The sequence below is a fragment of the Rhinoraja longicauda genome, chromosome 11, assembly GCF_053455715.1.
Source record: "Rhinoraja longicauda isolate Sanriku21f chromosome 11, sRhiLon1.1, whole genome shotgun sequence".
Classification (NCBI taxonomy): Eukaryota; Metazoa; Chordata; class Chondrichthyes; order Rajiformes; family Arhynchobatidae; genus Rhinoraja; species Rhinoraja longicauda.
The window spans coordinates 41,440,013-41,457,000 of record NC_135963.1 but is presented as its reverse complement, the minus strand read 5'-3'; the positions used below and the strand labels follow the sequence as shown (position 1 = coordinate 41,457,000).

The 16,988-nt window shown below is 39.3% G+C and overlaps 1 protein-coding gene across 2 annotated transcripts in view; it reads right to left on the bottom strand.

Annotated features, from left to right (window-relative positions):
* Window positions 1-16,988, bottom strand: part of cep350 (centrosomal protein 350) — a 130,040-nt gene that overhangs the window by 25,473 nt on the left and 87,579 nt on the right. The window contains exons 28-29 of one of the 2 annotated variants that reach the window (XM_078407457.1): window positions 7,898-8,020; window positions 191-387 (exon numbers count right to left, since the gene is read on the bottom strand). In XM_078407457.1, coding sequence (XP_078263583.1) covers window positions 191-387; window positions 7,898-8,020 — 320 coding nt within the window. The remainder of the gene's footprint in view (window positions 1-190; window positions 388-7,897; window positions 8,021-16,988) is intronic. The other variant, XM_078407458.1, reaches the window with a different exon arrangement.

The following is a 16,988-nucleotide window of genomic DNA, read 5'->3' as shown; positions in this document are numbered from 1 at the left end:
TACAATGCTTAGATGGTGATTTATGTTTGGGTAATATGATAAAGTAACAATTTAATCCAAGAATGTAGTTGCTCAAGTACAAGATTTCCTGTACTGTATTAATAAATAGCTTGCCCCCTACGAAAATAATACTAATCAGTTGATAACAACTCCTACTGAGGAAAACAAATAATGAGAGCCCTACATTTACCTTTGGACCCTGGACTTCTTTCATTTGCTTCTCTCTTTGCAGCCTTTGGTTTAAGCTCCTTGTTCCACGCAGCCAAGGCCATCTTTTCCATCCGCCGGATTTCAGCTTCCTCGGCATCAAGCCGTCTTTTCCAGTCAAGCAACTCCTCTGCATGCCTCCTCCGATGCATCAGTTTTTGCTCTCGCTTGGTAAGGAATCTGGTGGAAATATGTCATATGGGGAAAGAGAAAGAGCAAGAACAGGAGAAAGTTAGCAATCTACCAAGATTTATTTGTATTATTGTCTTAACCCAGAGCTTAGTTATTAAATTCTTGCTTTTTTGACGGCATCGTGTTTGATTTATAGTTTAACTATCCATAACTTTCACGATATAATTCACATATCATTCAATATTATAGCAGTACTTCCAGTCCTAGATGTAAAAGGTTAAGAAAAATCAATGACTCCAAAGGGAGTTTACTGACTTGCTGATACAACTGAAAACTGTCAGATTCTATCATTGTACAGCCCCATCTTTAGGAAAATCTCCCAGGCAGTGTCATAGTTGCTTAATTTAGCCTCAGTTGTGATCTTAATTCAGGCAAGTGGTTGTAACTGGGATCTTGAAGAACCCACGTATCTCTCGTTCCGTTTTCCCCCGAATCTCAGTCTAAAGAAGGGTCTCGACCCAAAATGTCACCTATTCCTTTTCCCAAGAGATGCTGCCTGACCTGCTGAGTTACCTCAGCCTTTTGTGTCTGTCCACCAAAAGATAGCATTGCCCAAAGAGTCAGAGAGACATCCGTGTTTTCCTATCATTTAGCTATCACCTTTACTACTTGGATGATTAATGAAGTAGATAAAATCATACTTTGTTATTAACTCATTTTATCACAATTGTAGAGGTCTTTCTCTCTCCCCCTTTCTTTTTCCTTCCTCCCCCACCCCCACCAACCACAAGCCAACTGGCCTTTTGGGAAATGAAAATGGATCAGAAAAATATCAATACTTAGAAAAAGAAAGTTATATTCTGGGCATTAGCAGAGTTTCTGGATTTTGGAAATTCCATGAGCTATTTATCCCAATCCGGTTTGTTGAAAAACTAGAGAATAAACATTTACAATGTTCTCCACAACTGTAGTTTTGGCATATAATGTGGATACAACAGGAAGAGGTTGTGATTTTAAAAGGAGTTTCCAGGATCTGACAATTGTTGGGTAGTGATGAGTGTAGTTCTGACCTGATGAGAAGATTTGAGGCGAGGACACTCGACCGTAATAGCTGAGACTGATTTATACAGTGAGTGTACTGCCTTGAACTATTTCAAAATAACAATAATAATTCTTCAGCAAAATCAAGTTAATTCATGGATTATCCACACTTGGGGCAATTTATTGATCTGGTAACACATTTAAATTCTCGTTCACTCAATGCAAAGTGAACAAAACATAGAATTAATTTTCTGGGGTTAAGAACAACCATTTGTCATTCATAGCAACTCCATTCAAGGTTCAAACATGCATCATAAAACCAGTGCTTCTAAAAATGTCTACAATGGATTCTTCAAATTGTGCCTTCACATTACTCTCTCCTTACAATCTATTTTTAATTAAATGTGGATTGACCAAAATCCCAGTCATCATCCTTGGTTTGGAGTGCTTTTGACTCATTTCATCATTGATGCCATTCACCCATGGTGACTTCACAGAATTTGAAGGATATTGGTATCAAGGGGGTTTTTTTAGGCGATATTACCAGTGGGGAAGTTGCAGCTTTGGTGTCATGATCACTAGTCAAGGCAAATGTTATCATGAGTAATATTTCTACTAAAGATTCATTCTTCAGAATTGATTTGAAGATCCTACATTGTACAGTGGAAGTATGGCCCTAAATTTTGTTCACTCATCAACCATAGGTTCTTTGAAAGGAACATTCAGTCTGAAAAACTTTTATAAAGCTCATTATTTTTAGTAGCAAATCACCACATTTTCTACATGTTTGGTTGAAAGAGATGCTTTCCATACAAAAAAGTAGTTTGACACAAAGAAACCCAATGAAAATCTTAATCAATGACACAATAAAACACAAATTTTATCTCAAAGATAGATTTGTGCAACCTTCCTAAAATATTCAGCTTATTGCTTTTACAGCAAGAAGCAATCTAGTTAACAATTTAACTTTATACATGCGACGCAGGCTTTGTGATTCTTCAGTCTAAGATGAACAGAGTTACCCATTATGTGTAGCAAGGAACTGCAGATGCTGGTTTAAACCGAAGATACTCACAAAAAGCTGGAGTAACTCAGCGGGAGAGGCAGTATTTCTGGAGAGAAGGAATGGATGACGTTTTGGGTCGAGGCCCTTCTTCAGACACCCATTAGTCTGTCATCTTAGCTTTGGAAATTTATGAGTCAGTGGGCATTGTCAGATGTTTGTAAAGAAGGGGTGTGGGGTGTGTGTGTGTGTGTGTGTGTGTGTGTGTGTGTGTATGTGTGTGTGTGTGTGTGTGTGTGTGTGTGTGTACACGTGCGATGTGGATTGAAGGTACAGAAAAATCCAATTATTCCTTTAAGTTCCTATGTGACAGACTAATTGAGTCTCCAATGAACAGAAAAAGCTTGAAATGTTCAGGCTGATGGGAAGAGAAATAGCTAACATTTCAGGTCGAAGAGGCACAAGGAAATGCAAATGCTGGAAAATAGAATAAATGTGCTGGAGTAACTTAGTGAATCCGCAGCATCTCTGGATGGAATGGACAAGCAACATTTCAGGTCAGGACCCTTCTTCAGACCGAGGTATGTCCCGGATAGGGTGAAGCTAGGGTGATAATCTGTAAACAAGGTAATCTGATCAATGAGTGAACGGGAGCAGTTGGAGAGGGAGGACATAGACAAAATAATGTGCGCGTTGCAAAATACAGAGCAGGAGAATAGGACAAGATATCAGGCTATCTGAAGTTGCAGAATTCAATATTAAGTCTGGAAGGCAGAGTTGGAGTGGGATAGGGAATTAATATGGCAGGCAACAGAAAGCTCAGAGACCAATGGGAAAATAGAGGCTATGACAAGTCTCAAAGGAAGGACAAGCAGTCATGTTAGCGGACATAGTGAGACTGATAGGCAGGTATATTTATTTCAATGTAAGTGTATTACAGGTGTATTATAGGTGTATTACAGTTAAAGTGAACTTAGAACCTGGATCAGTGCATGGATCTACTATGTTGTGGCCATTGCAAAGACGGTTGTGAGAGGGACAACATTCCAGGGCTTCAATGTCTCAGACATGATAGAGATGGACTTAAAGGAGGTGGAGGAGTTGCTTTACTCATCAGGGAGAATGTTACAGATGAAATCCAGGAGGGTTCATTCACAAAGGTTATATTGGTCGGGTTGTAAAAGAAAGGAAGGTGCAATCACTTTGATAAGATTATTCTACAGGTTTCCAAATAGCCAGCAGGAGATAGTGGAACAAATATGTAGATTATGGAAAGATGTAAAGGTAACAAGGCTGTCAAAGTAGGTGAATAGCTTCCCAATATTGACCGGGACTTCCATAGTGCAAGAGGCCTGGACATATCAGAATTTGTTGGGTGTATCTGAGGAGGCTTCTTGAAATAGATGTGGATAGTCCAAATGAAGGAGGGACCTAAAGGACCTTGTATTGAGAAACAAGCCTGGCGAGGTGACTGGTGTTTCAGGTCAGAATCATTTTGAGAACAATGATCTTACTGAAGTATACAAAATCACAAAGGGGTGGACAAAGAGAACGCTCACAGTCTTTTCCTTCCAGAGTAGAGGATTCTAAAACTAGAAGGCATAGACAAGTGATTTAAGGACCTTTTTTTCACTCAGAGGTTCATTTGTATCTGGAACAAGCTGTCAGAGGAAACAATAGAAGTGAATACAATTATAACTTCCAAAAGACATTTGGGCAGATACGGTTAGAGGGATTTAGAAGGGTTTAGAGGGATATGGACCACATGCACACAAATGGGAGTAGCGCAGAATGCAAACTTGGTCGGCATGGACAAGTTGGCTGCAGGGACTGTTTCCATACTGGAGAGCTCTCTGACTTTGCAGCTCTAGTTTTAAGATAACTGTAAATAAGAATTATTCTGGACTTTGGGAGAGAGAAGTATATTGGGTAGGGCAACATTGCAACATTCCAGGCAGGAAATAAGGAGAATAAACTGGCAGCAGTTATTATTGGTAAGTCTACATCTGATATGTGGGAATTGTTTAAAGACCAGCTGGTCAGAGTTCAGGGCCAGCTTGTTGCAGTAAGGAGGGGGACAAGGATGACAAGATAAGAAAACTTTGGATGCCAAGAGACATTGTAAATTTGATCAACAAGAAAGCACATGAAAAGATTTAGGAAGATGAAATTAGACTGGCACTTTCAGGAATGTAAAGAAAGCTGGAGAAAAATTAAACAGGTAATCATGTGGGCCAGAAGGGACCATAAAGCATTGGCATATCAGATTAAAGAGAATCCCAAGGATTTTTATACACTCATTGGAAACAAGGGGACAGAGGTTGTAGGCGAGATGGTAAACAAGGTTAAGGCATGGAGGAAAGTTAGATCAGTGTGGAGAATACTCGTAAGCAAGGTCAGTTTGAGATCAACGTGGTGATGTTGGAACTCCTGAAGGACATGCAAGTGGATAAATCCCCAGTACCTGATGGGATCCATTCTGGGTTATTGAGTGAACCAAGAGAGGAGATTGCTGCAGCCCTGCCAAGATCTTGGTACCTTCTCTAGCCACAAGTGAGTTCTTAGGGGACTGAAGAGTAGCCAATGTTATCCCTTTGATTAAGAAGATAAATAAGAATCCAGGAAATTCTAGGCTGGATGAGCTTCAATCCAGTGCTAAAAAACAAATAAACTAATCAGTGGTATGGAAGCTATGAGGAGAGAATTCTTAGGGATAGCATTTACTCGCATTTGGAAAAGAATTGGCAAAGGACGGTAGGCATGGCTTTGTCCTACAAGTTTTGTGAAATAAAAGGTATAATTTGATCAGCTTGTTTTTCTTTTGTTTCCTCTTTGGAAATGCTAATACAGGTCCTTTTCCACATTTTTCAATTTCCATTTCCTTTTATCTGTTCTCGCTCTCTAATTGCTCCCATTCACTCATTGGCCAGACAACCTGCTTTCTGCTTATCCCATGGTCACCCACGTTTCACCCCTATTAGATCTATCTCCTCCCCTACTTTCATTGCAGCTTTACAACCTTTTTTGGTCTCCCTTTCAGTTCTGATGAAGGAATTTTATTGATGAAAAATTCAGATTTTACCTTAACACCATGTACATGAGACATAGGTTTATTCTGCTTTCTGCAAAGCAAGACAAGAATTATATATTCTGCTTATCATCGCCTAACTTGTTGTTTGGGAGAATTCTTCAATGTGACAAGATGCTCCAGCAATTTGATGACATCACTGATACTGAATGGTCAGAAGCCTCCCAAATTATGCTCGATGGCAAATACAGGTGGCAAAATGGATGTTCTCACCATAGAGGTTGTTATATGTTGTGGATATCTTACTCTTCCACATCCACTTCAAAGGCCAGTAAAGAGTCTAATTGTTTTGCCACTGACCACAAAACTCAAACCAAAGAAAATAGAAATACAGTGCCCTCCATAATGTTTGGGACAAGGACCCATCATTTATTTATTTGCCTCTGTACTCCACAATTTGATATTTGTAATAGAAAAAAATCACATGTGGTTAAAGTGCACATTGTCATATTTTAATAAAGGCCATTTTTATACATTTTGGTTTCACCATGTAGAAATTACAGCAGTCTTTATACATAGTCACCCCATTTCAGGGCACCATAATGTTTGGGACACAGTAACGTCATGTAAATGAAAGTAGTCATGTTTAGTATTTTGTTGCATATCCTGCAATCATGCAATGACTGCTTGAAGTCTGCAATTCATGGATATCACCAATTGCTGGGTGTCTTCTCTGGTGATGCTATGCCAGGCCTGTATTGCAGCCATCTTTAGCTTATGCTTGTTTTGGGGGCTAGTCCCCTCCAGGTTTCTCTTCAGCATACAACATGCATGCTCAATTGGGTTCAGATCGGGTGATTGACTTGGCCACTCAAGAATTTACTGTTTTTTAATTTTTCAAAAACTCCTTTGTTGCTTTAGCAGTATGTTTGGGATCATTTGTAAATTTCCCCGGTGTGGGGCGAATAAAGGAATATATTAGTGTCTTGCTGTAGAATGAACCGCCGGCCAATGAGTTTTGAGGCATTTGTTTGAACATGAGCAGATAGGATATGTCTATCCTATACACTTCAGAATTCATTATGCTACTACCATCAGCAGTTGTATCATCAATGAAGATAAGTGAGCCAGTACCTTCGGCAGCCATACTTGCCCAGGCTATAACATCCCTGCCACCGTGTTTCACAGATGAAGTGGTATGCTTTGGATCTTGGGCAGTTCCTTCTCTCCTCCATACTTTGCTCTTGCCATCACTCTGATATAAATTAATATTCATCTCATCTGTCCACAAGATCTTTTTCCAGAACTGTGGTTGCTCTTTTAAGAACTTCTTGGCAAACTGTAACCTGGCCATCCTTTTTTTGCAGCTTACCAGTGGTTTGCATCTTGCAGTGTAGCCTCTGTATTTTTGTTCATGAAGTCTTCTGTGGACAGTGGTCATTGACAAATCCACATCTAACTGCTGAAGAATGTTTCTGATCTGTCGGACAAGTGTTTGGGGATTTTTCTTTATTTTAGAGAGAATTCTTCCGTCATCAGCTGTGGAGGTCTTCCTCGGCCTGCCAGTCCCTTTGCGATTAGTAAACTCACCAGTGTTCTCTTTCTTCTTAATTATGTTCCAAGCAGTTGATTTTGGTAAGCCTAAGGTTTGGCTGATGTCTCTAACAATTTTTTTCTTGTTTCTCAGTCTTATAATGGTTTCTTTGACTTTCATTGGCAAAAATTTGGTCCTCATGTTGCTAAACAGCAATAAAGTTTCCAAGGGCGATGGAAAGACTGGAGGAAAGATTAGGTGCTGAGAGCTCTCTTAAACCTGCATTAAGGAGGCAATTAAACACACCTGAGCAATTACAAACACCTATGAAGCCATGTGTCCCAAACATTATGGTGCCCTAAAATGGGGGTACTATGTATAAACACTGTTGTAATTTCTACGTGGTGAAACCAAAATGTGTAAAAATGGCCTTTATTAAAATCTGACATTATGCACTTTAACCACATGTAATTTTTTCTATTACAAATCTCAAATTGTGTAGTACAGAGGCAAATAAATGATGGGTCTTTGCCCCAAACATTATGGAGTGCACTGTATGAAGTGCTCTTCGAAAGCACATATGAAAGCACACGATCATACACGCTTAGGTTTATAACGCATGTAGGCAGGTTAAAAACAGATTCAATTAGCTCTGTATTAGTCTTTCCTATGGTCTTATATAAAGTTTCAAATAATTCCATCCCTCAGTAAAATTGCTCTGTTGGCATTAGTAGTTCATTAGTAGCTGTTAGTGTAACCTTGATCTCTCTTCAACATGTACATTTCAATATATCTTTAAAGTCTGCTGATTATTCTCAAACAGAAGCCTCAAATGCGACATGGTGAACATCTCAGCACAAATCTCTACACTCCTCCTCCCACCACCCCAACCCACGTGCATTAGATGGAAGGCGGCATGCTCGACCAGCAAGAAGCAGAGATTGCACAGTACCTGACCAGCTGGTTGTAGATGTACAGCTGGAATTTGGGATGCAGATTGGGAAAACAGACACTGAGAGAGGCCCAGTGGTGAGACGTAAAGACAGAGAAGAAGTAGTGGACAGGAGAGCAGTGTCTAAAGCAAAGGAGGCAAAAAAGGAAAATAAAAAGACAACAGCTGAGTATTTCCCCCAAATACTTCCGTTAGATCTATAAAGTTAACCTTGCAACGTGAGCAGAAACGCCACTAACAGCATAAAACCAATTGGCATCCAAATTCTTTCCATCCGTCTCACCCCAATCTGACTTCTGCATGAAAAAAAATCTGACTTCAGATACCAGTATTCTCCTCTTCCTCCCCACCTACCAAACTGGCATCAGTTCCAATCTTTTGTTTCTTTGATGGTGTAGAAGGGAGTGTGGAAGTGAATCACAACAAAAGACCAGAGCAGTCAACACAAAGGACAGCAATAGTCTGCAAACTAATATTGATAAGACTTTAAATATCAGTCATCTCTGGCATCTGATCAACAATTATAGCGATAAATGTTTCTCAATGCTTAAAGGTTGAACTATCTGTACATTGACACACAATCTTGGCACTGAGTGAAAGAAAGTAAAGAAATTGTAATGCCCTATCTCATTCAATTGAATATCTCTCTAATACACTTCAATCAAATGATTCTACTTGAGTAAGAAAAACACTTTCTCAGGAAAAACCTATTCCCAGCTATCCATCACCGATTTTTAGCAAAGGTGAAACTGACTCTCTTTGCCGCGATTCTATCAATACTCCTTGCAGTGAAAAGAAATTAACCTATAACAAATTAAAGATGACATAATGAAATGGATGCATCCGAGTAACGTTGCAAAGTTTACAAAGTTGAAATATGATATTACCTCTGACTAAAGCAGATTATGCAAAGCTTAGTTATAATAGACTTCTCTGCCATGTAAATTATCATTAAGACAATGAAGTATGACAACACCTTGTTGAACATGCATTTGATAAAAATCCCTCCCACAATTTTTTTACAGTGAAAGGGTGGCAATTTGGCAGAACACCAAAGTGAACCAATACTTGATTCCCCATTCCTTAATGCATGGAGTCCACAGGTATTTGCCAAGTCTTCTATGAGTCAACTAGCAAGGAATGTAGGTCTAAATACAGCACCATGGAGAAATGTACCTCTGATGAAAAACACTGACTTCAAACACCATAAAACAGATATAATTGAAACTTTACTCAAAGGCCTTAGAACAGCTAGCTATTAGAGAACCAATGCTGAAAAAGCAAAGAATTGGATCACTTGTTTCTCCCAAGTGTGCCATAAACCAGAGAGAGGGCTTCTCACCTCACTATTTACACTGCAGGGTAAGGAACGGTTCAGAGGGATCTGCTTCCTTATCAGCTCCTTGGGGTTCTCGGGCATAGTGGTCCTGGCGAGGTCCTTTTGTCCAGACCTGGAGAATCTAACTCTGAAGTACCATCCCTACTACTTGCCACAGGAATTCCTGACAGTACAAATCTCAACTCATGCTGATACCCAGCTTCCACTGGATAGACTGCACACTGCTACCAGTAGCCTTGAAACAAAGTACCCGAGACCTTGTTCATACTAGCCAGCGACTTCAATAGGCCAACTTTAAGAATCCGCTACCTGCATACTATCAAGCATGTCTCCTGTCTCACCAGAGGCAGAAAAACTTTTGACCATTGGCACACGACCAAAGATGCCTACTACGCTCCATCCCCAGACTGCATTTAGGAAAATCTGACCACCTGGCTGAGCTTCTACTCTCTGCTTATAAGAACAAACTGAAGTGAAAGGATCCAGTACAGAACGTCATGCAGTGCTGGTCTGAAGAAACAGATCAAATCCTTCGTGACTGCTTTGTGTCGGTGGACTGGTCCATTTGCAAGGACTCCAATTGTAAGAATGGACTTACAATTCTGCAGCCAAATTCTAGCTCCATTTACAAGTTTATAGCTGACCCCCATCAGATCACGAACAATGATGAGACAAAGTACCGGAAGAAGATAGAGAGTTCAGCAACACATAAGATGGCTGCGATTCAAAGCTTCAAATTCCTACTTGTAAACATCTTGAACAATTTGTCCTGGGCCAATCTCTTTGAAGTTATGATCAAGAACCCACCCCCAATTAATTCCATCAACACTTTGTGCAGGTTTGGGAAAGTAGACAGCGTAATCAAGGATCATTTACACTCTGATCATTTTCCCCTCTCCTGTCGGGCCAAAGATATAAAAACTTGAAAGCACCTACCATCATATTCAGGAATAGCTTCTTCCCGCTTGTTTTGAGACTCCTAACCTATCTCATTGTAACCCTTGGACTTCTGTGCTCAGTAAAAATTTCTACTGTCTTGGCTGTAACGATATAACGTTGTAACAGTATATTCTGAACTCTGGTATTTTTCTCTATGCACCAGCTGTTGTACTTGACTGTGGGTTGATTGTACTCAAGTATACTATGATTTGACTGGATAGTATGCAAACTAAGTTTTTCACTTTACCTCAGTACATGCAACAGTAATAAACCAATACCAATGTAACTACATTCTGCTTTGATTAGGAAAAGTTATCACTGTTCCTTCATGAAACTGGGTCTAAATCCTGGAACACAAACAGAAAGTCTCAGTGGTTAATAGATGGTTTCATACCATCTCCTCCAGGAGAATTAGGTGGGCAATACATTCTGATTTTTTCCAGCAATATCCATATCATAAAAAGTGAACAAAATAGAACAGGCTGTGAAAGAGAGAGGGCTTTCACAATCATCTACATGTAGACCACTTCAAACAAGGGATGAATAACTACAGAAGTAATATCACTTATGAGAAGTCACAATTTAAATCAGCTGAAGCATTTTGACTATTGAGGATTTTATATTGTTTACTGAAAATGGATAATTTTTTTAATTTTTTTAAGTGCAACTACATGGATTAGTAGGCATAACAAATGATGAAAATCTTTTATTAGCAAATTGAGGTACTGTTTCCAAAAATTAAAACAAAATTGTACTGAGGTGCTAACTGCCTGCAGCTGTTGTAACATAGGTCACAAATCATGCAACTGACAGAGGTAATAGATTCCACAACAAACCATATCAATGCTCTATGGTCCCATCACATCCACTTGTGATTCTTGATAGATAACTGAATAGATAACAGGAGGGGAGACTCTAAGAACATTAGCACCCTCAGTGACAGCAGAACACAAATGCAAAAGGTAAAAAGGTTGAAACATTTGCAATTATGGACAGAGATGTTTCAACTCAGTCTCTTCCTGTGATCACCTCATGAGAAGCCAGTTTTCAGCCAAAAGATGTTAAGAAACAGCTGAGAGGGCTGGATGTAGCAAAAACAGAACCAGACATTCCATCTATGATCTGGGGGCCTTGTGCTTCAGAACCAGCCTGGCATTTCTAGTACAGTTAAAAATTTGACATCCACCTAATGCAAGATTATTTCATACACAAAAAGCTGTAAATATGAAATCCATCTAATGATCACTCTGTCCAACAATAAATTGATGCAGTTACTGACAGTGAAATGGATTAAATCAATTAGGTGACTTTTCAACTTTGTTTTCCCATTACCTTGTTGCTGTCCATCAATTAGCTTTCCTACATTTGTTTGAAATTTCCTTGCATCCTCATCGCCACTCAAACTCCTGCTTGGTTTTGTGTCATTAGTAAATTTGGAGATGTTACAATTCGCTTGCTAAGCCAAAACTTGATAGACTGTAAATAGTTAAGAGTGCAAGCCTTGATGATTCTAGTATCACACTAGTTACCACGAGGCACCTAAGGAGGACCCATTTATTCCTTCTCTGCTTTCTATTTGTTAACTTTCAAGTCATGCTAATAGATTGCCTCCAATTCCAGATTGCCTCCAATGGGTCTAAATTTGTTCAATCTCTTGTGGGGAAATTGTTGAAAGCATGCTGAAAATCCGAATACATCATATCCACTGGTTATCTTTTCTCCTCCATTAATTTCATCCTCAAAGTAGTTCAATATATCAAACATAATTTACATTTCATAAATTCATGTTGATGCTGCTCTTTGCCAAGTAAAATTGATATCATATCCTTCATTATAGATTTTCAGCATTTTCGCAATTATCAAAGTCGGACAGTTCTGTTTTCTTTCACCCTCCTTCCTTAAAAAATATGGAATCACATTTATTATTCAAAATTTGAGAATGATCAATACTTCCATAGGATACATCAATTTTTAGATTTGTTAACATATCTGGTAATATTTCTTTAATGCTAATTTATTTTTATACTTCCTTATTTGCAGCCAGCCTTTGTATTCTCCAGTATTTCTGGTAGTTTTTATGACTGTTTAAATTTGTTTAATTTCTCTGGCATATCATTACTCTATATTACAATTTCTCCAGTCCCTGTATGTAAAGACCCAAATATGCCTAACTTGTTTTATTTTTCTCCATAACTATGGAAGCTTAATCTTTTTTTTTTAACTTTGGTTTCCCACATTCTTTTTTCTTACTTGATCATTCTCCCAAATCTCAGGCTTACTGTGTTTTTTGGTAAATTTGTAAGACTTTTCCTTAGATTTAATACTATCTTTAATTTCTACAATCATCTCCGACTGGACCACTTTACCAATTACATCTCTGTACCTTAAAGGTACGTATTTTCTTACAAGTCTTGATAATAAAGCACAGAAGATCCCAACTGGCAAAAAAAGTCAAGTTATGCTGCACCTCTGCAAGACATTAGCTAGATTCTTACATTCGCACAGAAGATATTTACTAGGCTGACACCAAGCCACGATAGCCATGTTCAAAATCATGAATGATTTTAACAGAGTAAATATGAGATTCAGTAATTGAAAAATATTCATGCAAAGCTGCTTCCAAAGGGGCAGAAGAGAAACAATATTACAACCCCCATTAGCTGTTGTTGGTGTTAAAGAGTGCATGGCACTTAAGGAGATAGCTGGTCAAAGTGTAGGCCAGGAAAAACAAAGATTTGCTGCAATTTGGGAAGGGTGAGCAACAGCTTTTAATGCCCTGGTTCAGTAAGGTTGTCAATTATAGTTACAGAATGACACTACACCCTACATTTCCTCCCACTTGCCTTCTGTGAAGAGATTTCCCCACAGGAACTGGACATAGTTCCAACTTCACCTTTACATTCAATGACACTGCTGTTGTTGGATAAATAAGTCAAAGTTATAGGACAGACATCAATCATCCAATTGAATGGTTCCAGAACAGTAACATTGTTGTCAACATCAGTCAGACCAAGGAGCTGATTCTTGACTTTAGAAGAGGTAGGCTGAGGATCTACAAACCGATCCTCATTGGGACCGCGCTGGAAGGGTCCGTACCAAGTGCTACTAACAACACCCACCGTGAACGTTGAAGACCACCCCCGTTGGATACATCTGACTGACTGCCAACGGATCGTAAAACCAAGAAAGGGCAATGCGGCTATTGACCCTCCTTTTTGTCCTGGGACTGACCCGGATGGGCTGGACCTGGGGAAATAATTTGATATATGGGGTGCGACAAAATTCTCACCATGTCCATGTGGGACGAGCCGTGAGACGATCAAATTACTGTCCCCTCAACCTCTGTGTTTTGTGAAATATTTGTAATACAATGTATCCGACCACTCTGTGCTTCGTGGGGACTTAAATTGTTATCATATAATGATAAAAGGAGGGAATGAAACAGTTTTAGAACTGCAGAGGAATGACTCAGGCAATAAATATGTGGAAACAAGATAAAATGCTGTGATTAGCTGAAATTGCGATGTTGTGCATGACAAAAGAAACAGATCCAAGGTGTGACTAAAAAGATATGATGCCCGATTGTTTAGTAAAACCACACAGAGAGCCAAGTCTGATCCAGACAAAAACTGGTGCCAGAAAAGATAAGAAAGTGCTGAGTGTGCTGAGGAATGCGTGTGATTAACTACCCGTGAATACTCAGGCATAAATGTACTGTCTGTGCACATCTCAGGTACGTGGGACCACGAAGGACAGCGAGTATGTAACCACACTCGGGTTGTTCTCCCACACCCGCATGCGTGAATAAAAAGGTATCGTTACTTTCTTAAGGTGTCTAATGTGGTTTGTTGTCCGATAGCACGGGATTGAACTTTAACACAATTGTTCAACGAATCAGATTTATCTTCTACAGATTTTGAAAGTCCGCAAATCCAACTCATTTGCAACATTGTACAAAGTCAATTTATTATTTTTCTTTTGTAACAAATGATGACCATCACTGTAGTATGAGGAAGAATATCTGGCTGAGCAATGGCTGCCTGCTTTGAATCAACAAATAATCCACAGATAAATTTGAGTGTATCAATTGCACAGAATCGTTAGTAAATTAAAACCGAAATAAAGATCATCAACTAGTTATATTAGCTTTAAAATAGTAATGGGAAAGGACAGGGCTGGCCCACAAGTTAAAGTTCTAAATTGGGGCAAGCCAACTTTGATGGTATTCACAGGAACTTGCAAAAGTTGATTGGAATAGATTGTTTGCAGGACGGTGACACCTGGAAAATGGGAGGATTGTAAAAGTGTGATAGTAAGAGTTCAAGGTATGGATCTTCCTGGTAGAGTGAAGGGCAATTTAGGCTGGATTGAGGAACCTTGAATTACAAGAGAAGTTGGGGCTCTGATCAGGAAAAAGAAAGAGGCATGGGTTACGTACAGGAAGCTGGGATCAAATGTATTCCTGCAGGAGTAGAGGGGATTGAGGAGCACGCTTAAGAAAGAAATAAGGATAAAAAATGGTGCAAAAAGACAGCTTTGATCGAAAAGATTACGGAGGATCCAAATAAATCTTATAAACATATTAAGGAAGAAATGGTAACTGGGAATAGGGCACCTTGGAAACCAAAAAGGTCTTCTTTGTAGAGCAGTAAGAGATAGATGAGCATAAGATGAGATAAAAGGCATGAAGAGTAAAGAACTTGGGGAATGTTAATGGCGATCTCATGAGGACAGTCTGTAATACGGTCGAGGAAGTGCTGGCTGTCCTAAAATGCTTGAAGGTAGATAAATCTCTCCGGGCCAGATCAGGTCTATCCACGGACACTAGGGAAACTGGAGAAGAAATTGCAGGAGCCCTAGTGAGATCTCGAAATCAACTTAACACAAGCGTGTGGTACCAGAAAACTGGAGGTTGGCTAATATTGTGCCCCTGTTAAAGAAGGATGTAAACAAAAAACTGGGAACTATCGACCAGCAAGCGTAACATCTGTGATAGGAAAGTTACTGGAGAAGAATAAAGTACATGTATGGAAAGTGAGGGGATGATTATGGGTAACCAACATGGTTTTGTGCACAGATTGGATCTAATTAATTTGATAAAAGTTTTTTTAAAAGAAGTGACCAAAGAGGTTGATGAGGGCAGGTCTGTAGATGTGGCCTATCTGGACTTCAGCAAGGCCTTTGTTAACATTCCGCATGGTAGGCTGCTTTTGGAAGATTAGATCACATGGGATCCAGGGAGAACCAGCAAACTGGATACAGAATTGGCTTCATGGTGGTGCCTCAAAAATCAGTGCTGGGCCATCTATGTCAACAATTTGGTTGAGAATGTACAAGGTATGATTATTAAGTTTGCAGAAGACATTAAAATAGCTGGAATGGTAGACAGTGAAGATGACCACCAAGCATTACAGTTGGATCTTGATCAGCTGGGCAAGTGGGCTGAGAAATAGCAAATGGAGCTTCATTCAGATGTGTGTGAGCTGTTGCAATTTGGGAAATCAAACCTGGAGAGGACATTTACATTGAAAGGTAGGGCCGAAGAGAGTGTTGTATTCCTAGTTTCCTCTGCTGTACAAGTACATAGATCCCCAAAGTGGAGTCACAGGTAAATAGGGTGGTGAAGGCTTTTGCATGCAGGTCTTCATCATTCTGGGAAATACAGAATATAAGTTGGGACAGTATGTTATAGTTGTACAAGTTGGTAGACTGCATTAGGAGTATTATGTTCAGTTTCAGTCACCCTGTTATACGAAAGATGCCATTGAGATGGAAAGAGAGCAGCGAAGATTAATAAGGATGTTGCCAAAATGAGTGCCTGATCTAGAGGGAGAGATTGAGCAGGCTGGCATTTTATTCCTTGGTGTGCAGGAGGCCGAGGGTTGATTACAGTCCGTGATAACCAGGAACGCTAATCCAGATATCTTTCCTGTGATCCAATGTACTTCCAAATTAGGACATACTGCTGAGAACCATGCACAAAAGTGATGGGCCAATCATAAATTGTAGACAGAAGTGGGGGACTGATTCTGGATTGATCTTTTGCAGAGCCAAATGGACATTACCTGATCTGCAATTCTGTTATTTAGAAATACCACCTAGATCAATTATAAAATCTCTATGTACCGCCACATTATCCTTACTTACAAAATGGCAAGTGAATTTTCAGAGCAATTCTCTACTTCCATAAAAAAATTCAAAATCAGAAATTTTGATTTTGGTACAGTAAAACTGAAATAATCTACTTTCTGACAATTTGGAAATCCTGACAGTTCGGAATCTAGATCATCAAGTAATATTTGCTATGCTTCCTTCCCACTCACAGCTTTGAGTCCTGGGTCTGGGTCCCATGTATTCTTCCCTCTTACAGGAGCAGTACTTACCACATTCTCTTCTCACTCAGAACATAGTATTTGTTGTAATATTGCATAACATTTCAGAAACATTTGAAAGTGCATTGGAATATTACTAAAAATTACATTAATCAGTCTTGAAAATCTGCTAGTCCCGCACTAAAATCATGGATTAATCTGCGTTTCACTGTCGTATCAGTAATTAGCAAAACACTCCTTAACTATTTAACAAGAGCAAAAAAAATGATACCCAAGTATCAATTATACAAGGTATAATTAGGGCAGATAAAAGGTAAACAAAAATGCTGGAGTAACTCGGTAGGACAGGCAGCATCTCTGGAGGGAAGCAATGATGACATTTTGGGTCGAGACCCATCTTCAGTCTGAAGAAGGGTATCAACCCGAAAAGTCTCCAATTTCTTCACTCCAGAAAGTTACTCCAGCATTTTGTGTCAATCTT